The sequence below is a fragment of the Plecotus auritus genome (genome assembly GCF_963455305.1).
Source record: "Plecotus auritus genome assembly, chromosome: 7".
In the NCBI taxonomy this organism is placed as follows: domain Eukaryota; kingdom Metazoa; phylum Chordata; class Mammalia; order Chiroptera; family Vespertilionidae; genus Plecotus; species Plecotus auritus.
The window spans coordinates 7,690,253-7,716,041 of NC_137774.1; the positions used below are offsets into that span (position 1 = coordinate 7,690,253).

A 25,789-nucleotide genomic window follows, 5' to 3' on the forward strand; every position below is an offset into this window, starting at 1 on the left:
CTCTCCCTTCCTCTCTGAAATCAATAAAAATATATTTAAAATAATTATATATATATAATTTAAAATATATATTATATAAATATATATAACATTTATATATATTTATAACAGCTGGAGTTGGAGGAAAGGCTCAGGCAAAGGAAGTCTGGAGAGAGAAGCAGGGATCAGATAGTCAAAAGTCTTACATTTTTCTGCAGAGAAACCAGAAAACTGGAGGTAGTTAGGAGAGAGACATAATCAACATTACATGTTGGAAGGATTATTTCCATGTGGTGTGAACATGGACAGCTTTCCAGTTTTAAGATGGTACATAGGCAAAAGATAACACAAGGACTATAGATGGTAAATACCTAATGAACTTCCAGGGGAAAAGAATAGAAAGATTAAAAAGAAAAAAAGTGAAGGTAATATTCGACCAAAGTATTAGCTGAAAATTTCCCAGAACTTAGAAAAAGAATTAAGATACAGGTTCTTGGATTACAAGTGACCACAAAGTGCCATGCAGGACAAAGGGGAAAAGACAAAAACAAAAGCTACACCTGAGTGCATTGTCACCACATTTCATACACTTGTGGTTAAAGAGAACATCCTAAAATAGCCTAATGGGAGAAAGACAGTAGCTGGAATTAATGGGGTTCAATGATACATAAGCATTCTCAGCAAAACCGGATGTGAGGAGGCAGTAACATGTAATTATTTCTTTTATTGTTGACACTGTTACAGATGTCCCCCATCATCCCCATTATTCCCTCTATCAGCCCCCTAATCCCCCAGCTTTCACCACATTATTGTCTATAACCATGGGCTATACATATATGCATATATGTTCTCTAAGAACATATATGCATATATGTATAGCCCATGGTTATACATACATGCATATGTATATGCATATATGCATATGCAGCCCCCTCCCCTCTGAGATCTATCAGTCTGTTCCATGTATCTATGGCTCTGAACCTACCTTGTTCATCAGTCTATTTTGTTCATTAGATTCTACACATAAGTGAAATCATATGGTAACATTTTTAATATATTTTTATTGATTTTAGAAAGGGAGGGAGAGGGAGAGAGAGAGAAACATAGTGATGAGAAAGAATCATTGATCGGCTGCCTTCTGTACATCCCCTACTGGGGATTGAGCCTGCAAACCCAGGCATGTGCCCTGACCAGGAATTGAACCATGACCTCCTGGTTCATAGGTCAATGCTCAACCACTGAGCCACACTGGCCAGGTGGTAACATATTATTTTTAAAGTGAATGATTTAAGACATTTCAGTCAAGGTCAAAAATCAAAAATGAAAACCAAAAATCTGGAATGACGAAGTAACAGAACTGGAAAAATCAGACAGTTTTTTCTCAGATAATTTACAAATGGCCAAAAATTATATTAAAATATGCTTGACATCACAAGTAATTTAAAAAATGCATGTTAGGTAATCAAGGAGGTAGGATTTTTTTTAATCAATCAGATTAGTCATTAAAATGCCTATAATTTCCACTCTTGGCAAGGCTCTGGAGGGTCTGGTCACTAGGATTTATTGAGTGCTCACTCAACATTAGGTATACTGTGATAAATACTTAGCATGTGTTTTTTTTTTTTTTTTCTTTAATCCCTACCCTATCCCCAAATCCTACATTTAAAATCCTAAATGACCCTGTTGGAGACTGTATCTTACGGGTGAGGAAACAGGCTTTTGAGATAGGTCACCTGCCTGGCATTGCAGAGCTAGCAGAAAGCAGACCTAAGGTTTCAAGGTCAAATATGCTAAAGGGCTTAATCTGGAAGGGGTATAATGGGGGCACATATATAGCTGGTCCTGGGGGAAGATAGGCAAAAAAAAAAAAAAATAGGCTGATTGTTTTTTTACATTGTCAGGGTAATGTACGTCCAAATACGTTTATCAACATTTAAGGATGATCACTGGTAGAATGAAATAACAGAAAGCCCTCACTCTGACTTTCCAGATGGGAGGAGGAGAATAGGGCTAGGGGAACCTTAAAAAAGGAACAGAAAAAACATGGTCCAAGTAGAAATGGAGAACTGGAAAACCACAGGAAAGCTTAACATAGAAACTATGAAACCAGATGACTGGATGAAATGGATGGGTTATCCTAGGGACCTACCTTCTTCCCTCATGGGAAGTAAAAGATTTGCAGGCTAGGTGAGAAGAAAAAGAAAAGTATACTGTTTCCAGCGACATCCTATTAACATAATGGAAGCAGGCCAAAAATATACCTGAGAAGTGCAACTGCAAGTAAAAATGAATATCATACAAAGGATCTTTCCGGGCCCCCCCTTCTAAAAGAAGGCACAAATAGGACCGAGTAGAATCTGTTTACTATGTTTTTAAGAAACAAAGAGAAATTTTTGGAAAGTATCTGCCAAAACCCAGGAGGTGCAGATGGATCTGAGGAAGGATGAAAAGCAAGAACAGAAAAGTCTCTGGGAAATGAAGAGTCTCTCTCTCTCTCTCTCTCTCTCTCATTGTCTGTTTATTTTAACTTAAGTAACAGATGTGATCTATTGCTTAGTTTACTGCAAAATTGAGAATATAATTTTACTTTACCGGGTGTTTTTTAAGATGAAAAAAAAAGTAATTTACATTGTTGTTGAAGAAACCTTTTTTCTTCTCTTCTCTGGGCACTGTTTACAGTGATCATGCCTCATTGGAAGGGGTGGGGGGGGGCTGCATTTTACTTATAGAATTTATTTGGAGACATTTGGAGACATTTATTTTATTTTCTATGTTTTGTGTATATTGTCATAGGTATTATGAAAAATACGTTAGCCACATTAAGCTTTTAAGCTTTCACTAACAATTAATAATGACTGCTTGGGAGTATGCTTACATTAAAAAAAATGAATTGGAGCCACAGCTCATGTAGGCATATAAAAAGAAAATACTTACCAGCAAATATTCCTTCAGATGACTTGGGTTTTTTTGTTTTGGTTTGTTTTGGGTTTCCTATTCATGGAAGTGTCCTTTAAAGCAGTGATTTTTAAAGTATGCAATGCCTGGCTGTTCAGTCAGGGGCACTGAATTTTTTTTTTTTATATTGAACTTATTGGGGTGGCATTGGTTAATGAATTTTTATAGTTTCAAGCATACAATTCAATACTACATCATCTGTATATTGTATTATGAGTTCACCACCCCAAGTCAAGTCGCTTTCCATCACCATTTATCTCCCCATACTCTCTTCTCCCTCCCCTACTCCCCATTCCCTCTGGTAATCACCACTGTTGTCTGTATCTATGAGTTTGGGGCGAGGGTTGCTTAATCTCTCACCTTTTGTACCCAGTCCCCTAACCCCCTTCCCCTCTGACAGCTGTCAGTCTGTTCTCTGTATCTATAAGTCTGTTTCTCTTTTACTTGTTAGGTTTTTTTTTGCTCATTAAATTCCACATATTAGTAAAATCATATGGTACTTGTTTTTCTCTGACTAGCTTATTTCACTTAGCACAGTGCTCTCCAGGGCCATCCATGCTGTCGCAAAGGGTACAATTTCCTTATTTTTTACAGCCCAGCAGTATTTCATTGTATAAACAGGATGCTTCCAATAGGGGGAGCATACTTCAACATAATAAAGGCCACATATGACCAACCCACAGCCAACGTCATAGTCAGTGGGCAAAAACTATAAGCTTTCCCCTTAAGATGGGGAGCAAGACAGGGATGTCTGCTTTCACCACTCTTATTCAACATAGTTCTGGAAATTTAGCTATAGCAATCAGACAAGAAGAAGAAATAAAAGGCATCCAAACTGGAAAGGAAGAAGTATTACTGCCATTATTTGCAGATGACATGACACTGTATATAGAGAACCTTAAGATTCCACCAAAAAACTACTAGAACTGATCAATGAATTCAGTAAAGTATCAAAATAAATATCCAGAGATCAATTGCATTTTTTATACACCAATGAACTATTTTAAAGAGAAACTAAGAAAACAATCCCATTCACAATTGCTTAAAAAACAAACAAACAAAAAACGTAGGGCCCGGCCGGTGTGGCTCAGTGATTGAACTTCAGCCTATGAACCAGAAAGTCATGATTCCATTCCCGTTCAGAGCACACGTCCAGGTTGCAGGCTTGATCCCCAGTGCGGGGTGTGCAGGAGGCAGCCGATCAATGATTCTCTCTCATCATTGATGTTTCTCTCTCTCTCTCCCTCTCCTTTCCTCTCTGAAATAATAATGATAATAATAATAATAATAATAATAATAATAAACATTTTAAAAACCACCTAGGAATAAATTTAACCAGTCTCTTTATCAGGCTGCTGGGCCAATTCATTCTTCTCTCGTTGCAGATCAGGTATTTCTTCATTTGCACACACAGTGTTGAGGGCTGCACCAGGTTCCACGGTAACAGTTATTCTCAATCCCAGCCGAATGTTTTAGCCTGAATCAAAGCCCATCAAATGAAATCTATATGGCTTCTGGCACTGGAGAATAGTGAAGCAGTGTAGCATTTACTTGAGCTCACAGACTGGAGATGATCTGGGTTCTAACCCAGGTTCTGTTCCCAGTTTTGTGAATTCAGACAAGTAATTTCAACTCTCTGGGCCTCACTTTTCTTATCTGTGAAGTGGGGGTGATTGTAATAATGCCTACCACATGAGATTATTATCTTCATTAAGTGTGTTTTGCACATAGAAAATGCCATGTGTGATTGCTAAGTAATATGTTAGGGTATAAATTAAGTGCCATTCCACTTTTGAAATCCTACTAACACCCTTTTCCTTTTTCTTTTTTATTTTATTTTTTTATTTATTGATTTCAGAGAAGAAGGTATAGGGAGAGAGAGACAGAAACATCAGTGATGAGAGAGAATCATTGATGGGCTGCCTCCTACATGCCCCCCACTGGGGATCGAGCCCACAACCCAGCATGTGCCCTACCGGGAATTGAACTGGGACCTCCAGGTTCATAAGTCTTTCTCGGCCACACCAGCCAAGCAAGACTCTTCTTTTTAAATTGGCAAGCTAATACTAAAGCTTATTTAGAAGAGTGAAGACAAATGACTCGATCAAGACAACGGTGACAAAGAAGTTTAATGGGGGTGGGCTTGCTGTGCCCCAGTTCTGCAGAGGTTGCATGTGAAGAATGAGGACACCACATTGAAGGGAAAGAACAGAATCCAGAAGCCAGCCAGGTCCAGAACACACAAGCTCCATCCTAGATTCAAAGTTCTAGGGGAAAAAGTTACTGAGAACAATTTCCTAACTTATGTTCTCCGAGCACAAAATACGGGCAATGTTCTTAAATGTGATCATTTTGTATTTTCTACAGAAGACAGCAGACATACAGAAACCATCAGAAATGGTGAGTGTTGCTGTTTTTTGTTGTTTTTTTTTAAATGTCTGACAGTCTCGTGCATTAATGAGTTAGTTCAACCTGCTTCTACTCTGCTTGCTGAGCAATTTCTGAACTCGTGGAATTAACCGAAGGGTAAACATAATAGATTACATATTGAGGGGCAATAGGTAAGGAAGACTTCATGTGATTTGCATGGATGAGGGGACACAGAGGAGTCTGTTGCCCTGAGAACTGCATGCCTAGCACTTTGCTTCGCTTTCAGCTGCGTACTTAGGAAGTAATTGCAGCCCAGAAGAACTTAGACTTGTCGCCTGCCAGCAGAAAGGTAGCAGTCCTTGCTTTTTCTCCTTTCTTCTTCAGCTCAAGACGAACTTCATGAATTCTAAGCAGCTTTGGAACAGGCTTCTCTTCAAGTTACATGAGATGCTCAAAAAAAAAAAAATGGCAGCTCCTAGCTGTTAAAAATGATTGGTAAACAATATGGAAAGTGGGACATACTGAAAATCTATAGCTGCTTATAGAGGAAGTAGTTTGTTTTCTGGGACTCGCGCAGAAGTAGTCAGCGTATGGAGTGCAGTACTTTTTATTTTTAAGACATGCCTCTAAGTCCCTCCTGTTTTGCACTCGGAGAAAAATGCTGCCGTTGGCGGGCATGCAATGCTGCTAAACTATATTCTCTGTGTACAGAATGCGGGCGATGTTATTAAACGTGATCATTTTGTACGTTTTACAGAAGACAGCGGACATACAGAAACAATCAGAAATGTGTTTTAAGGTTTGACCATCTCATGCGTGAATGAGTTTATTTTGTTACCCTGAAAAAAAAAAAAATCACTGCTTCATTGCCATATTTCTATGTCCAGGTTTGAAGAACCAAATTTCAGAGGAAGCTTCGTTTGGAGCTACTTTCTGACTTGATTGGTATATTTCTAGCTATTTTTTAAAAATCTCCCCCACCTCCTGCCCCCTACTTCTTTCTGCTCTGCTCTGCACTGTCTCTAATGTTCCTTTAAAAGATTGGAGGCTGGGGGAGAAGGGAGGTGGAAATCCCATGAGGGCCTTGTATGAAAAAAGCTAATGGAGAAAGACTAAAACCTTTTGGGTCTGATAGTATCTAATGTTTTGTTCTGTCCAGCCAGCCATCTGCAACTCCACACTCCCTGCTGAGGAACTGGCCTGGAGACAAAGCAATGGAAAACAGTGAAGGAGTCGCCCCGGTGATGTGAGCAGAGAGCTTTTGGCAGTAGCCCGGCTGAATTAAGACCATAATCCTTTTCGGAAATCAGTCTACAACGGAACTCTTCACAATAAACATGAAATTAAAAGCATGATGTACTAGTGATCCAGAAGGAATGTGAGTGCTTCTCCAGGAACTGCCGAGCCCCGTGGACGAACTGTGTCTGGACGATCATTCCAGATTTCCTGCGAGTAAGTAAACCTCGAACCCTGTGGTGGTATTGCCTATGGAAATATCACCTACGACTTCCAACAGGAAATGCCAAACATTTGGGTGGAAACTATTAAGTGCAGTAAGTTATTAATGACTCGTTTTGATTTGTCAAATCATCTGAGTAGTTTCTATTGTAAGGCTAAATAATCGGTTGGAGAACTAAGACTTTTTTTTTCCCTTCTCATTTTTACCCCATGACTAAAGCATATTTGGACCAAGTGGCATATATTAGCTAATAGGCTATTGGAGAAATGGAAAGCAATGTAACTTTCTGCTCCCTCTTTGCAAGTAGGAGTTACTTCCCACGTTATTAGACTTAATTCTTTTTTGTTTGTTTTCAGTGTTACTGCCAGAGGATTAGTAAGCATGGGGGGGCGGTGGGAGTGGGGGTGAGAGTGGAGGGTGGGGGGCGGAGGCTGGGGGGCAGGGGGGAGCTACATGATTTTCAGAGTTTTGAATTGTGTTAACTGGCTTGAGAATATTTTCATCAAGGAAACTCAGGGCAATGTTTTTATGGACCTTTGTGGAAATTCTGGCAGGAAGTGACTGGGTTTTTATAGCCAAGTTATTCTTTCTAGATCACACAATTTTTGGAGCAATTTAAGCTAGTTAGATGTTTTGTGCTACTATATGGTGAGTTGTATTTTTTCCTGGCATTTACATCAGGAGGTGCTGTGCAGGGGGCGGGGGGAGAGTGAGGGGGGGATAGTGTTAACAGTGAGAGACAAAGAGCCAAATGATGACACTTAGATCATGTCCATTATTCTTTTATTCATAAATAATTGTCAGCACATGCACTAATCACAGAAAGAATTGGCAATATATTTAACTCTTTGATACTGTGGTTTACCAGACAGTGATGTCCTGATCTGAACTGCTGCTGTTGGTGTCAGGTGAGTCCTCTCAGCTGTCACCACCTGCTCCAGTGCAGTAATATTGGGAGCTCATCCCCATGGCTTCTGAATCCTTCTGTTCATTCCTGGACAATTGTTAAACATAAACACATGGCCTCCTGTGTTCCATGAACAGCACATTGTAGAAGGAGCCTCCAGCAACTATTTCTGTCCTCGCGCTCTTTTATTATTATTATTATTAAACTAGAGGCCCAGTGCATGAAATTCATGCACTGGTGGTTGGGGGTGTCCCTCAGCCTGGCCTGTGCCCTCTCACAGTCCAGGAGCCCTGTGATGGATTGCCCCAAAGAGGTAGGCCCCACTCACCCAGTCAGGGCTCCGTGATGGATCACCCCTGCAGAGGGAGGCCCCAGCCTGCCGGCCGGTGGCCTGGGCTTCCCTCTGCAGGGCAATCATGGTGTGATGACTGGGCCCGCAACCAATCACATCACACCTGCCTTGGCTGGCCTGGCACCAGTGGGTGTCATAGCATAGTCGTCCGGATGGTCGTTCCACTGTTCGGGGTTCAGTCGATTGGCATAACATTGGTCAACATGAACATATAGATTCCATGTGTGGATTTCTAAGTTACAAAGTCTGTATATAGCACCATGTGCCCAACACCAAAAGTCAAATCTTCTGCCACCTCATATTAGGACCCCTTTCTCTGCCCACCTCTCTCCCCCCGGCAACCACCACACTGCTGTTTGTGTTCATAAGTTTCAGTTTTATATCCCACATATGAGTGAAATCATATGGTTCTTAGTGCTTTCTGTCTGACTTACTTCACTTAGCATAATGTTCTCAAGGTCCCGTGTGCTGGCTTTAGACTGGTCAGATTTCTTCCCGTCTTGTGCCCAGTCCTCCTTTCATGCTCCTGTGTCCGTTTTCTATTTCAAATGACCACATACCTGCCCTGACCAGTTTGGCTCAGTGGATAGAGCATCGGCCTGCGAACTGAAAGGTCCCAGGTTCGATTCCGGTCAAGGGCATGTACCTTGGTTGCGGACACATCCCCAATAGGAGGTGTGCAGGAGGCAGCTGATGGATATTTCTCTCTCATCAATGTTTCTAACTCTCTATTCCTCTCTCTTTCTCTCTGTAAAAAAATCAATAAAATATATTTAAAAAAAACAACAACAAAAAACAAAAAAACAAATGACCACATACCTAATGGCGTCCAACAAGACAGATTTATCATCTCAGAGCTGGGGAGGTAAGACACGTGTTGTGAGTCACACTGGACTACATAGAGGTGTTGGCAGGGCTGCGTTCCTTGCTGGAGAACATAGGGAAGGATCTGTTTTCTTGCTGTTCCAGCTTAGCTGCTGCCCCCATTGCCTGGCTCATGCCCTTTCCCCTCCATCTTCAACGCCAGCAGTGGATTGCCTCCTTACAACATGCCATCGCTCTGACCTCCTCTTCTGCCCCCATCTTTACGGTTAAGGGCCCTTGTGATGACATTAGCCCGCCCCGATAACTCATGATTACCTCCCTGATTTAAAGTCAGTTGCTTAGCAAACCTACTCCCATCTTACTCCACACCTTAATTCTCCTTTGCCATGTCACAAATTCCAGGACTAGAATGGGACCATTATTCAGTTCTCCTCCATTAGTCCTTGCCTTTCAGACTTAGGCAGCAATAGCACATTATTCCCAGCAGTAAAGCATAATTAGGCTCTACCTCTGGCATTCACCGGCTCCCTTTCCCCAGTGGTGATCTTCCCATTTGAATTGCCTCCTGAATACCAGCAGGAGGCAGCATGGGCAAGATCAGGATTTTAGTCCTTGAACCTCAGCCATTTGTAAAATAAGGGAAGAGACAATAGCGACGCTATGATTACCATCCTTGTTAAATATGGCACCAAAGGATGCCACTACCTTCAAAACGCATGTTTCATTGGCCAAATAGCCTTCTGCTCCAAGCACAGTCCTTGTAACATTTCCTGGACCAATTCCCCCTCTTAAAATGTTGGTTTGTTAACTGAGATTAGGCCTTATGTTTTCTTTATCAACTAAGATAATTCATGGGTGTTTGTTCACACTCTACAAGTCTCAGAGTCTTTTTGTTTTTCTGCCTTATGGGAAAATAATGAGATATGCCCTCTGCAAGGCAATTATGTAGCTCATTCTGGGAAATATACTACTGGTTCTTGGGCTGCACTAAGATGACCATGTGAATAATGACATTCCACCGCTGCTAACCAGGTAGAGTGTCATATCTGAATTCTGCTGCCTTTATTAGGTTTGAAGTGATCAGTGAATGGCCATTAGACAGATAGGTCCTAAATTTTTGTGGTTATATAGGTTCTAGACTAGAATTAGAATGCTCTCTGCAAGCAGCTCTATAAAGAGTTGCTGACGACTTGGCCCACATATTGCAAATGGACCCTCAGACCCAATGGTGGATCTGTGGTAAGCCTGAAGGCTAGTTATCTCTTCCTGCAAGTCTAGGCCTTATGTGGATTAGCCCCAAGGCCAAGGTTGAACCCATAAAAAAGGAGGGAATGGGTAATCGTCTTCTACTGACAACAGCAGGGCAACATAGATGCCTGCAAATAATTATGCCTATATTGCCTAGGATGCATTTCCAGTTCAAGGACCTCTAAGTGCAAATTTATCCGATCCACGTATCCCTTATCAGTTCACCCCTATCCCTATTGCCACCTCCCACCTCCCCATTCATATGCAAGGCTGAAGTTTCTATGCATCACAGACCTGATGATTATATGGGGTGCTCTTTTCTACTGGCAATAAAACTGGACCATCTATTTTGTAAGAATCAAAGCATGGTATGGGGTTAAATCATATTCTAGTTTTATTGCAAATAGATTTTCTTCAGTGTTCTTCTTTAGTTTTGTCTATTTTGGTAGGTTTCTCTAAAGGAAATTGAGTAAATCGCTTTTTCAATTCCACCTCGAAGATATCAGGCTGATTTTTGTTCCATTACAAACTGTTTACTTCCTCCTGAACTACCCCATTCCTATCCTGTCAACTTGATTCTTCATAGACTCTTCCTTTTATCCTTTAATTTCAAACATATAATTTTTTATATTTCCTTGTCATTATATTTGGTACTTAAAGAGCCTTTAGGAAAATATGCATGTCTTCCCACTACCTTGAAAAAATATTTCCATTTTTATTTTTTACAATGTATTTTTTATAATATATACTTTTTGCAATTGTATTTTCTTTCTTTTTTTTTGATATCACTTCACCAAATACTTTACTTTTTATCTTTTTTCTCATTTTAGTTATTTTTAATCTCATTATTTTCAAAGATGTTTGAATTTTTTTGAAAAATTGGAAAGATTGCAAATTCTCTGTATCATGGAAGATGTTATGGTCTTGATACATAGGGGAATTTTTAGTATGATATTTGCTTTTAATTTCTTTTTAACTTTCTTCTTGAATTTCATTATGGTCATTAAATGGAAGATTTTAAATTTTTCTTCTGTTTATTGTAATACAGTTTTCTTTTTAAATAGTATATATTTTCTTTGCCTTTGGGGGTAATCTGCCTTTCTTTATGTTCCAGAATCGGGGGCTTCCGATAACAATTGCGCAAACTGAAGGCTGCGGATAAACGCCTGAGTGAATCCCTCCTAGAGCTCCTCACCGCCAGTTGGGATGCTGGTAGGATCTCTGATCTTGCACGGAAGTGACCCCTGATCCACACACTCCTCAGATGAATTTGTACCACAGCACGGCACTTGGTTCAGAGTGAGGGCTCCAGAACTTCACCCTCTCTGTTCGAGCCCTGGTTGTGTCACCCTTAAGCTGTGTGCGGAGAGTCACTTTGCCTCTCTGTGCCTTAGCTTCTTCATTTGTAAAATGGGGAGAGTAATAAGGTCTATCCCAAAGGTTTACTGTGGGGATTACACTAATTAATTCTTATAAATGCTTAGAACTACCTGGAACATAAACCATCATTAGAAGTTAGATAATATTATTTTCTTTACAGTATCCTATGTTTAACCTACTTCCAATCGCTCTTCGTTCCAGCCATAATGAACCATCTGAAATTCTCTGAAATTTCATGAAAATTTTTATCTACCTGCTTTTGGATTTTGTTGCTGTTGGCCTTGTCGTTTTCTCATTTAATGGTTGGCATGGAACTTCTTTGAATTTTACTTATAAAAGCTGGATAAAGACCTAATTAATCATACTTTTGATTTCATGGCACAACATGATTGGTTCAAACAAAGCCCTTATCTTGTTTTGGTTATTCATTTCCTTAAATTTACAGCTCCCACTTTATACCCAAACTCCATTTCCACTTCCCACTGCCATAGGTAACCTTTTCATTGTACTTGATAACCATCCTTTAGTTCCTGGATATTCCTGGAAAATGTATACGGCATGAAGTGCTAATTAATATAAATGATGATGTGTTATAACTCTCAACATTTTCTTACTTTAAAAAAATGGCACTATGTTTTTTTAAAGATCTCTTTATGTTGCTACATGGATACCAATCCATTGCTCCTGAACCCTACATGCTTTATGGGCTATATTGATTAAAATGCATTTCACAACACCATGCCACCATAGTGCCCATTATGAAGAGCATCTTCGTAAAGGTCCCCTTCAGGGCTCCTGTGAAAGTTTCCTGGGCGTTTGTACCCCACCCTGAATTGACTGATGGCAGTACCATGTTTCCCCGAAAATAAGACCTACTTACAGGTTTCCTTCTGAGTGGAATATAAGGCATCCCCCGAAAATAAGGCCCCCAGGCTCTGTCTCAGAATGAAAATTAATTTACCATAAACTGGTCGCTAGGGCCGCCCCGACTGGCGTCTAGCAACCAGTGACGTTACGCGGAGTCCTGACGTCACTGCTGTGTGGAGGCGGATCGGAGGTCGGATTCACAGTTTATCTGGTTTGTGTTGACAACTACCGTACTACTGTACCGTATACAGGTAATAAATTTCCTTTATTTTCATTTAACAATAAATGTGTACCGTATTCTTCTTTATGGAAAAATAAGACATCCCCTGAAAATAAGACCTAGCGTGTCTTTGGGGGCAAAAATTAATATAAGACACTGTCTTATTTTCGGGGAAACACGGTAGTAACGAATTGGGAATGAATCACTCCAATGGCCGTGTGATTCTCCACTCCCACCCGCAGTACATAAAGTTCCCGTATTCCCATTAGAAAGCTGAACAGTGGAAGGTTGTGGGGAGAAAACTTGACTCTGTGAAACTCTCTAATATTTGTCAGTCCATGAGGAGTCAGTACAAATTATGTCTAATCATGTTTTAAATTGTGGCTTCTTTCAACGCTGCACATGAACATCCCTTTGTCTGTCTTTGAGCTTCTCACCTCCCTTCTTTGCTACGCAAGCACTTGGAAACAGCTGTTATGATATTTCTTTTCAGCTTGATTGCACAGTGTTCTTTATTTCACACCTTTCCATTTACTTCCTGATTTTTAAATAAACAGGTCAGAATGAGCAAGAGGCACATCAGCGTGGGTCAGCAAACATGGGCCCTTCTCTGCAAGAATTTTCTTAAAAAAAGGAGGATGAAGAGAGAAACCTTCTTGGTATGGTTCAGAGTCTATGTGTTCAGAGTCATATGTAGAGGAGGAAAAAGTATTTGATCAGGAAGCACAAATACTGTGTCTTCATTATTTAATGTTTCAGATAGATTCTATTTCTAACAGACTGACTTTTTAAAAATTCTGGACTTTGCTATTATTTCAAACTAGGGGCCTGGTGCACGGGATTCGTGCACTGGTGGTGGGGGGGTGTGGCCTGCGGGGATGGCCTGCTGTGGGAGCGCTGCTCATCCTGGTCAGCCGAGCAGCGCTCCCACTGTGGGAGTGCACTGACCACCAGGGGGCAGCTCCTGCATTGAGCGTCTGCCCCCGGTGGTCAGTGTGCATCATAGCGACAGGTTGACCTGTTTTTCTGGTTGTTCCACTGTTCAGTCGTTGGGCTTTTATTATATAGGATAAGATTCCTTTTAAAAATATTATTATTATATGTTTTAAGGCATTTGAAAAATAATTCCTATTTAGAAACTCCATGAGAAACAATGCCACATCTTTACATTGCAGAGTTAATAATTCTTAGCATCTGAACTCATTTGAAACTCATGAAGGCATAGGTACACAAGTTCAGGGTTAAAGTCAAAGAAACAAGCAACATTTAATCCAGAATTAATCCAGAAACCAAGATGAAATTTTAAAAAAGCATTCAAAAGACAAAGTGTAGCACTTCCAAACAGTTGTATTATGGATGCGGATGATGTCAATTGGAAAGAAATAATGGGTGTATATACAACTAAGAGAGAAAGAAAGTACATTTTGAACTTTTGCTTCTATTAGGATAGTATTTATTTTCTTCTAATTATAAGGATGACTAGAAGAACTTTGTGTAGAAAATTCAGTAAATTTAGAAAAATATATTAAATACATTAAAAATCACTCATAAAATATCCATAGATTAAGGGATGATGTATTAATATTTGATCCTAGAGACATTGTGTATATGTATGTGTGTGTTCTTTCAACCAATATGTATTGAATACTTCACTTGGCAAGAATAAGGTCTATAAAATCCCTGCATGAGTAGGGATCATATGAATATAAAAGTTAGATGCTACTTTTGATAGATGTTTTGCTATCATCATTTTAATTATTCATATAAGCCTTGTATCTGTTAATTTATCTACCTGACTAGATAGATTAGGATAGATATAGGCCAACACACACAGCTGAAATAAGAACATATGGTGAATATTGTCTTTTAAGGGACATGTGTTTAGAATTAAAACTAAATATTAAAGTGTTCTTAACACAGGACTTCACATGCATTCTGTTACATCTCCAATTCCAGAATATTGTCACAATGACGAAGACTTTTAAAATCTGTCTTTATGAGCAATATTTTGAAACTATCCTTTTCCACATACAGGTAGCAGAAGATAAAAATATGACCTTCCTCCTGTTGATGGCTGGTTCTCTATTTCATGCCACCTAACATTTCTTGATCATTGTCACTCGGGTTTCCACATGACTATAAATCATTAGGCCATTCATGAAGCAATCTAGCTTTTAAAACTTGCATTGAAGTATGATAAATTTAGATTCTCAATTATAATTAGAACTAAAAGCCCGGTGTACAAATCCATGCACCGGTGGGGTCCCACAGCTTGGCCTGCGGGATCGGGCCAAAACCAGCTCTTGAACATTCCCTGAAGGGTCCTGGATTGTGAGAGGGTGCAGGCCAGGCCGAAGGACCCCACCGGTGCATGATCAGGGCGGGGAGGGACATGGGAGGTTGGCCAGCCAGGGAGGGGCTGTGGGAGGGCTCCAGGGTATGTTTGGCATCTCATTCAGTCCAGATCACCCAGATCCCAGCAGCAAGCCAACCTACCATAGAAGAGTCTTCGCTCTAGTGATCAGTGCATGTCATAGCAACTGGTTGACTGGTAGACTGTCTGCCCCCTGGTGGTCAGTGGACATCATAGGGAGTGGTTGAGCAGCCTTAGCATATCCTTAGCATATTACGCTTTTATTGGTTGAAGGGACCACCGGACACTTACATATTAGGCTTTTATTTTATAGGATGGATGCTACAACTCCATCTTGATAGATGATGTGCACATTTCAAAACGGGCAGATTAGAGGATAAGAAATTTGGGAGAGTTCAGGACTGGGAGAGAGGAAAAATGGAATCTTAGCTACATAAAAATTAAGTGTTTAACTTTGTTTGGGAATGATCTATCTGTGGTTGAACAGCTACTGATTTGCTCCATCTTCTCTCATTGCTGTGCAGGAATGGTTTTTCTCATTGCTCCTGGTGTTATTTGCATACCTGTTTTCTTCCACTATACATTACACTGACAACTTTCCTCAGATACCTGCAATATATCTGGGACGTGTAGATCATTTTAATGATTCTAATTACATTATTGCATTTGCACCCGAATCCAAAATCACCCAGGAGATCATGAACAAAGTAGCTTCAGCCCCATTTATGAAAGGTATGTGCTCTAGAAATTCAGGGTAAATTTCTTGTTGGCAAAATACACAAATTCATTTTGAAATTCCTTTGATAAACTGCGTTAAATGATTAAGTTTCTAGATTTAATTCACAACATTAATGCATATTCCTTTCTGATATCAAGAAATTTTCTTACTGTATTTACTAGTCTCCTATACTATGAAATTTTATATTAAGAAGGTTTTCCTTTTTATAGTCCATATAAAAATGAGGCAGTCCAGGGTTTTTCTAATGTATGTTTGTGAGAAGATTGGTGACAGCATGGTTTTTTAATCTCTTGAAAGGCATAAAAATTGAGAGAGAAATTAGACAGCAAAAACCAAGAAACCATGGACGATATTCACAACAAAATAGGTGCAAAGGTGTTTCCTTGAGCCTCCAGATATAACAGGGAAGAAGCCCTAACAGCCACAAGGCTTGCTGTAGGGTATCAAATGGGCCCGAGAAGAGAATGATAACCCCTTAAGAAAGAGCCAGTAACCACTGCAAAGAGAGGGCCAATTTGAAAATGATCCAAACTATTAGTAATTGGATTGGTGCTGTCGTTTTAGAATGTTATTCTGAGGCTGTTATGTATGTCATATGGGATATACCAAATATGTAATTATGGAATAGCCTAATTCTCGTATTCCTGAGTCCTTGAAACATAGGAGTCTTGGTATGGGAAGAAAGAAGATGCAGAGATCTGGAACAGGAAATTTACAGGGGGAGGAATCTTGACCTTCCAGAAAGTTAGGAAACCTTTGAGAGCAAGTAGATTGTGTCAGAAAAACTCAGTAGTCAGCTTCAAGAAACCCCCTGTGGGTCAAAGCTGGCATATGTTAAGTTTCAACAAGAATAAGCGCCATGATTTGAAACTCATCCAGTGTATATTTAAATGCATGCTTTCATCGTGATGTTCAAAGAAAAAAAATGTTTGCCCTTGGAAGATGATAGGAAATCAGTTGTTAGGAGCATTTGTAAATAAAGGGGAAATACCAGCATTTGTCCTATGTGAACTGTACTATTGGATAACCAAACAGATGCTGTACTATTTTATACTGTTTTATAAACATGTTCCACTAGTAAATGAACAACAAATGATGGAAATAGAACATCATCATTTTGAAATTTCTAGTGGATCTGGGCACTGAGTGTCATTGGCTGCTCCTATCACAAAAAGCAAGACACTCAGCAATTCTGACACTAAGGAAAGAATACACCACCACCTGTAGCCTGGCCCGAAGGGCTGGACCTGGGTCTAGTGAAATCTCTGGTCCAGCTGCCAGATGGCAGGAAGCACAGAGGACAGTGGAACATGTTGCATGATAACAGGCGTTTGCATTCAACAGATTCTAGACAGTGGGTTAAATGGCCTGGGTTTGGTCCATAAAAGGCACTCATTTACATTACATATTTTAGAATAAACAAAGTCTTGTGGGAAAACACTACCCGAATTGAACAATTTTATGCTGCCTTTGAAGTTCAGCCATATTGACACCATTGTCAAATGGAAATATACAGGGTGGGATGAAAATAGGTTTACAGTTGTTTGTATGGAAAATAATGCAATCATTAATAATCAATAATACAAGAATAAACTCTGTGTTTCGTGTACTCACAAATATAAACCTACTTTTGCCTGGCCCCATATATTATAATTATAGAATATATTTATAATTGTAATATATATTTCAACTTTAGACAGGTCTGTATGCACATCAATTTAAATGTATGCATTGGTATTGCTATTCCAAATTCATCATGCTTTAAAGTATTGGTTAAATACAGGGTGTCCCCAAAAATGTATACACACTTTGAATAATTATTAATTCCAATGAGTTAAATCTGAAAAGAAAAAGAAAACATCAGTTGAGCTATCAGCTATAAAGTGTGTATACCTTTTGTGGGGACACCCTATATTTCATTTGGAAAGGCACAATCTGTGATAGCAGCTATTGCCACACGGCACTTCTGAGTAGCATTAGAATCCCCCCTACACACACGCCAAGTGTGAATCTCTCAGTTAGTGAGGAGATGATGTGAATGTAAGACCTTCACCATGATTGTGTGTGGTGTGCTGTCTTTGGACCACGTAGAGAAATTCCTTACCTTTTCCTTTCTTTCACCTGCAGGAAGGACAATCACGGGGTGGCCTGATGAGAAAAGCATGAATGCATTGAATTTAAACTATTCTATAGATGCAGTGAGAGTCATCTTTAACAGTAACTTCTCATATCATTTAAAGTTTGTCTGGGGAGGTAGAATTCCCAAGATGAAGGAACACAGAGACCATTTAGGTAACTTTCCTATTAGAAAAATACTTTTTTTTTTTTTGCTGTTGTCATTCGTCAAGAGGAAGCATATGTGAGAGCAGGAGTATGCACAACATATCCAAACTTTTAATTTCTGAACATAATGAGATTCATTCCTGTTTTAAAAAAGCCTGTGTTCTTAAATATATTGTCTTATTAAGAAATTATATTTGCTGTTGCAATTATGCGCTGCTTAACGAGAGGGATACTCTCTGAGAATTGCATCATGAGATGATCTCATTGTCGTAAAAACATCACAGAGCGCACTCACACAAACCTAAGTGGTACCGCCTCCTACATGCCTAGGCTGTATGTATAAGGTATAGACTGTGACTTGTAACCTGTACAGCACGTTATTGTGCAAAACAACATGGGATTAAATCAAGCACAAGAGAAAATGGTGCAATCCAGAGATGTGGTAAACATGAGCTATTCTATGAGGCTGCTGTTGGCATAGCCTGGCATACTGCTTTACAGCCAACTTTTTATGTAAGTAGAAAGAGTACACTCTAAAATAATGATAAGACATATAGTTAGTAAATACATAAACCAGTAACATAGTCATTTATTGGCATCATCAAGTATTATGGACTGTACATAGTTGCAGTAGGTTTATTTACAACAGCGCCACCACAAACAATTGAGAAAAGCATAATGTCATAATGGCTACGATGTCTCTAGGCCAGCGATGTTAAGCCTTTTCATCTTGTGGTATACATAAATTACTAAAATTCTGCAGCACACCAAGAAATATATTTTTTGCTGAACTGACAAAAAATAGGTGTCATTTTGATTCACTCACACTGGGCAGCTATTGTTGGGTTGGCGTTGTCATTTTTTCATTTGACAATCGAAGAGAAAAGAGGTCAGTGCCCTGACTAAGTAGTCAGGTCCTAGATTATAAGAATTTTTCAACTTCATTATATGTGTCCCATCATTTACCCAATATAGTAATCTGGCACGTGACTGCATTCCTGTGTTAGTCCTAAATAAAATTTCAAGAAAAGGCTCTTGCTCAATGATTACCAAACATTTAAAAAATGTAGTGCTTCTTTGGCACAAGCCACAGAATAGTCTTGGCTCAACAAAGCTCAACAAAATATTCTTGGGTAATGGAGAGAATTATAAGATTGAGTGAAAAATTGTGGAGAACTGATGTTCACATGAACAAAGCATATTCTCTGGGTGTACCCTGCAAACCTTACTTGCAAAAAGCCCTATCACACACTATGCTATTGTGAACGTGGAGTGCATTTTGGAACATTTGAAGTCTTCATTTTTCCTATCACCAAGATTGTCCCATCCCATCATAACTGTTTATGTTGTGTTCTTCTTTTCCTAAAGCTCATTGTCAACCAGCATATGAAAAAGTCACCTGTGAAGGTTCACTGTTCTGGAAGAAAGGCTTTATAGCTTTTCAAGCTGCCATTAATGCCGCTATCATAGAAGTGAGTATTAAGTTAAAGAGACAAATGGCATTGTAAGTTCAGTTTTGTTGGATGGTTATCTTATGGATTGTCCTGTCTTACCATGTAATTGATTTATTGGGCACAATGTACTGGACAAGTACTGTGCAGTCATGGGCCACTGGGCACTATGATGTTTGGATAGTTGTGTCACTAGACGATGGGACCACTCTTGGATATACAGTCTGTCATGGACCAACATGTATTTTTGCGGTGCATGACTGTATCTAAACCATTACACGAAGCACTGAGGATCAGGAAATAAGTAGAACCCAGTTACTTTTCTCCAGGGATACTGATTGTAGGGGGAGAGAAATGGATATATGGTTCATAATAAGAGTTTGGATTCTGTCATGAGATTATAAATGGTGTACTAGGCAAACAATGAAACAAGATACTCTGAGATATCAGGACTTAACTAATTGAAAGGACATTTCAGCTGAGACTTTGAGATTGAGTAGAATTTTGAATAGTGAAGATGGTGGGAAGATGTTCTAAGGCAGTGGTCGGCAAACTCATTAGTCAACAGAGCCAAATATCAACAGTACAACGATTGAAATTTCTTTTGAGAGACAAATTTTTTAAACTTAAACTGCTTCTAACGCCACTTCTTCAAAATAGACTCACCCAGGCTGTGGTATTTTGTGGAAGAGCCACACTCAAGCAGCCAAAGAGCTGCATGTGGCTCGCGAGCCGTGGTTTGCCGACCACTGTTCTAAGGAACCAAGACAAAAATTGGAGGTTGGCAGGAACTACCTGGGGACAGATGGTGATAGGCATATGCATTTAAATGTGGAATGCACATAATTTCTTATCACTGAGAGGAAATGCATGAGGTTACAATTAGCTTCATAATAACAATGTGTTCATTGATATCTTTCTTTAGATCACAACAAATCACTCGGTGATGGAAGAGCTCATGTCAGTCACTGGTTTAAATATGAAGATATTACCTTTTGTTGCCCAAGCAGGGGTTGGGACTGATATTTTCATTTTCTTCTGCATTACTTCTTTTTCTACATTCATCTACTATGTATCCATCAATGTTGCCAAAGAAAGACAGTACATTAAGTCATTGATGACCATGATGGGGCTTCGAGAGTCAGCATTCTGGTAATTACATGGCTATAGTCTGTCACGTAGCATACATAATCAGAGCTAGTTGTTTGGACTCCCTAGACCTATAAAGTATCATATTTAAACTTGATGGCTTCCATAAAGTAGTGTACGATAAATAAGTGACGTAGATGGATTTATGGGCTTAGTAAATGATACTTTTTATACTTCACTGAATTAAAGAAAGTCTAATTCTATAGATTGCTGAAACCCAAATCACTAACCAATATATATGATGACTCTTGGTCACTAGTTACCATATATGGGGTGGATGTGTGTGCGTGTGTGTGTATACACACATATACACTGAGTGGCCAGATTATTATGATCTCTGAACGCATAATAATCTGGCCACTCAGTGTATATCCTATATAATAAAAGGCTAATATGCAAATTGTCCCCTTGACCAGGAGTTCGACCAGCAGGCAGGCCGGCCTACCGCCCATGTCCCCTCCCCCTGGCCAGGCTGGCCAGACCCCACCCATGCACTAATTCATGCACCAGGCCACTCAGTGTATACATGCAGATTATTATGTGTTCAGAGATCATAATAATCTGGCCACTCAGTGTATACATGCATATGTGAGGTTTCTAATGTTTGATGAAATATGTTTGGATGATTGATTTTGACTCCACATTGAATGAATTCTTACTTTTATGACACTGAAGGAAATAACACAGATACACACATGTGTTATGTTCTTTAAGCACAAAGCTTTCTTTGGTGGAAGTATACACAGTGGTGAGAACACAGGCTTGGGAGGTGGGAAGCCATGGGTCATCTCCATCTGAGCATTACCACCTTGACCAAGTTACTTAATCTCTTTAAATCTTGGTTTCCTCTTCTGTTAAACATTGATAATAATATCTACCTCTTATTGGTCATGAAGATTAAACAGGAAATGTACTTAAAATGGAATTAAGAAAAATTAAACACAAAGTATTGGGTAGCACTCAGTACTGGGAAGTAGTACATACTGAGAGATGTAAGTTAAGTAACCAGTTAGCAACGAAATTTTTAACGAGTTTAGCCAAACAGATGAATTGTTATTGGAACTCAACCACACTCACCATTTGCACATTTTTTTAAAATTTTATTTTTATTGATTTCAGAGAGGAAGGGAGAGAAAGAGAGAGATAGAAACATCAATGATGAGAGGGAATCATTGATCGGCTGCCTCCTGCACATTGGATTGAGCCCGTAACCCGGGCATGTGCCCTTGACCCATGTGCCCTTGACCGGAATCGAACCTGGGACCCTTTGGTCCACAGGCCGACACTCTATCCACTGAACCAAACCGTTTAGGGCTGCACATTTTTCAATGACTGCTCTTGTGCTCTGAAGGCAGTGTTGAGTAGTTGCAAGAGAGACCACATGGTCTGAAAAGTCTAAAATATTTGCTATCTGGCTCTTCAGAGACAAAGTTTGCTGCTGCTTCATCTACTTTTGGCCCATGATATTTATACAATTACTTGACTGAAAGAAGAAGTCTAGAACTGACAAATCCTCATAAATGTTTTCCCTGAAACCTCTCCCAATTACTTTCACTTTTTATCACCCAGTTTCTTTCTTATTTTGCAGTTAGCTGCCTGTATTATTTGTTCACTTGTTTATTGCCTGCCGCCCCTGTAGAATATGGACTTCAGGAGCGGAGAAATTTTCTGATGTATTAGCTGTCGTATTCCCTGTACTCTTGCTATATGATGAGCTTCACACGTCATTTGCTGAACCCATGAATGAGTCCAGTGATGGAGTAGCAGCACTCTGAACTGACGTTTCTTCTCTCTGCAAGGCTCTCCTGGAGTGTGATGTATGCTGGCTTCGTCTTTATTATGGCGATTCTGATGGCTCTTGTTGTAAAATCCACCCATGTTGTCGTCCTCACTAGCTTTGTGGTGGTCTTCTTGCTCATTCTCCTCTATGGCTTGTCTTTGGTGAGTTGATGAATTTAATCAACTTCTCTCTTTATCTCTCTCTCTCTCCTTCCTCCCCGCCCTCCCTCTCCCTCCCACTCCCTCCCTCCCACTCCCTCCCTCCTTCCCTCCCTCCCTCCCTCTTCTTTTTCTCAGGGAAACCCATTATTTATCACTAATTCTGATCACACCTGTTCTTTTCTGTTTGCAGTATTTGAGTATTTACGTGAGACACAGTATCTAGGGGTGGGGAGGGAATAGACAAAATATCATACTATGAAATTCTGTCCGTTAGTATGCCACTGATGATTCTCAGAGAAGTCTATACTACCTGAAGTGTTTCTCTTCTCTCAGATAACTTTAGCTTTCATGATGAGCGTCCTGGTAAAGAAACCATTCCTTACCGGCCTTGTTGTCTTTTTGCTCACGGTCGTTTGGGGGAGCCTGGGTTTCACTGCGCTGTACAGGCATCTCCCTGCCTTTTTGGAATGGACCTTGTGTCTTCTTAGCCCCTTTGCTTTCACTGTCGGGATGGCCCAGGTAAGAGCTGATGTAACCACTTCATTTTCTACAAAATATTTAAAACAGATTGCCTCTGAATAACTCATGCTTCAGGTGCTAAGCATTAAAATTCCCATCTACCTTGGTAAAGACACATGCAGAAGGTATAGATAGGAGATGTACGTTTTCATTTTTCTCTCTCAGCACAGTTTGTTTTCTTTTAAGTCCCTAAGTGCAGGCAAATACTCCATTACTGATGTGGTTCTGCTTTTACTTTTAATGGGCTGCCCCATTGAAGATGTATCTAATTTAAAGCTCAAGAAACATGACCCTTAATATTATGGCCAGTATTTGAAAACCAGGAATTCCATGGAAATACATTTTTACTTGTTGATGGGCCAATTTAAATGAAACTGAGCCTCCTCTCAGAAAATTAATTCTAGTTAATTTGGTATCTATATTTACGCCTGGCCTGCGGGGATTGGGCCAAAACCAGCTCTCTGACATCCCCCGACGAGTCCCGGATTGCAAGAGGGCACAGGCCAGGCCGAGGGACCCCACTGGTGTATGAATCCATGCACTGGGCCTCTAGTAAGACAATAATAATTCTTGATGCTCCGTTTATCCTTTTAATAGTCTATGTATTTTTTTTTTAGCTTATACATTTGGACTATGATGTGAATGCTAACACCCATTTGGACTCTTCAAGCAACCCAAACCTAATAATAGCTACTTGTTTCATGTTGGTTTTTGATACTTTTCTCTATTTGGCATTGACGTCATATTTTGACAAAGTTTTGCCCAGTAAGTAGATTCATGATTGTGACTCAACACAATTTCATTCATTGCATTTCTTTAATGGTCTACACTTTGTTCAAGAATAAAAAGTATATCGTAAATAATATTAATACTGGTTACATATTGAAATGATAATATTTAGGATACAGTGGGTTAAATAATATCTATGGTGTATTGACTATAAATTAGCAAACTTTTTTTTTCAAGACTTTAAAAATAAGCCTAATGGTATTCTGCACTGTGTTTATAGAATAACTTCCTAAGATCTTGTTCTACAATAACACTTTAGATTGTTTCTTTTAAGAAAGAAACACTTGTGCTCGGCCAGTGTAGTTTAGTGGTTGAGTGTCGACCTATGAACGAGGAGGTCATAGGTTCGATTCCCGGTCAGGGCACACGCCAGAGTTGCAGGCTCAATCCCCAGTAGGGGGTGTACAGGAGGCAGCCAATCAATGATTCTCTCTCATCATTGATGTTTTCATCTCTCCCTCTTCCTTCCTCTCTGAAATCAATAAAAACATTTTTTTTAAACACAGACACTTGTAAGTGATGAAGGATAATTATATTAGTGCACGTATCAGAACTAGATGAAGAATGCTACTGCTATGGTGACTGCAGTCCTTAAAGTGGTGCCTGACCCAATATTTAATTGTCTCCCTTTCATGTAGCTGAATATGGACGTCGACATTCTCCCTGGTTTTTTCTGAAACCCTCTTTTTGGTTTCAACACCAAAGAGCTGACCACATGGCCCTTGAGAATGAAATAGATTCAGATTCTTCATCTAATGACTCTTTTGAACCAGTGTCTCCAGAATTCCATGGGAAAGAAGCCATCAGGTAAAGAAAAAACTACCTGGAGATGCAAATGAAACACCTGTCAGAGACCAGAGATCTATCAGGCAAAACCCAGATATGACAAAGATTTCCTTCGGTGTCCTTCTCCTACCCACCGATGTCCAGGCTGCTATCCTCAGGAAGGGCCACCTTCTGTCTTGATAACATTTTGTTTTCTTACATTGTCAGCATTTACATTTACTAATATCTATGGTTCAGCAACAACCATCCATGAATAAATAGTATTCATATTTCCACTCTCTTCATTATCTCTTTTCCATTGTTCATGCTTTACTCTCTTTCTCTGCCGGCTGTCTTTGTGACAGACACTGTCACCATCGCCCTGGTTGTTTTCACACCCTTTTCTCTGTGATTCACTCTGTCCCTTTCCTCTTTGCTTCCTGGTTAATACGATGAGAAGGAAGAGGCAGGTGAGGCAGAAAGGGGAAAGAGACCCTCCAGTGAGTGGATGTCTCAACCGCCTGTCCACCTTCACCATTTCTTTACAACATTTTCATCTTTTTTTTTTCCAGAATAAAAAATCTTAAAAAGGAATATAAAAAAGGAAAGCATGAAAAAGTAGAAGCTTTGAAAGGTAATAAATGAGAAACATGCAAATTGACCATCCCTCCGCTATGCCAACCAGCCAATCAGGAGCAAGTATGCAAATTAACCCAACAAAGATGATAGTTAATTTGCATATGCAGGCAAGGAGTGAAGACTGAAGACAGTGTAGAAGGAAGCCAAGTGCTGCAGAAGAGAGTGAAATGGTGGAGAAAGGAGTGAGGCAGCAGAGAAGGGAGGGAGTGAGGCAGTGGAGACGGAAGGGAGCAAGGCAGTGAGGCAGTGGAGACAGGAGGGAGCAGAGAAGGGAGCAAAGCCCACCTTGGCAGCTTCACTCCGGCCGCAGGAAGCCCTATTCTTGCAGGAATAGGCCTGAGGAAGCCCTATTCTTGCAGGAATAGGCCTGAGGAAGCCCTATTCTTGCAGGAATAGGCCCGAGGAAGGCCTATTCTTGCAGGAATCTTCCTGCAATGGGGGCCTCTAGTCATATATAACAGGCAGGTTGGTTTCAAGACTGTATCTCAACTGTGATACTGTCTTGGCAGACGAAGAACAGATAGTCCAGCTCTCATGATGCTCCTTTGTTTGAACCCAGTATGTTTCCTTCCAAGTAA

At 39.9% G+C, this 25,789-nt stretch overlaps 1 protein-coding gene across 1 annotated transcript in view; it reads left to right on the forward strand.

Annotated features, from left to right (window-relative positions):
* Positions 1-25,789, forward strand: part of LOC308254732 (ATP-binding cassette sub-family A member 9-like) — a 108,472-nt gene that overhangs the window by 53,113 nt on the left and 29,570 nt on the right. The window contains exons 40-49 of the mRNA XM_080681127.1: positions 13,120-13,221; positions 15,461-15,668; positions 17,803-17,967; positions 19,327-19,430; positions 20,335-20,561; positions 22,358-22,499; positions 22,833-23,018; positions 23,636-23,783; positions 24,446-24,614; positions 25,145-25,206. Coding sequence (XP_080537253.1) covers positions 13,120-13,221; positions 15,461-15,668; positions 17,803-17,967; positions 19,327-19,430; positions 20,335-20,561; positions 22,358-22,499; positions 22,833-23,018; positions 23,636-23,783; positions 24,446-24,614; positions 25,145-25,206 — 1,513 coding nt within the window. The remainder of the gene's footprint in view (positions 1-13,119; positions 13,222-15,460; positions 15,669-17,802; positions 17,968-19,326; positions 19,431-20,334; positions 20,562-22,357; positions 22,500-22,832; positions 23,019-23,635; positions 23,784-24,445; positions 24,615-25,144; positions 25,207-25,789) is intronic.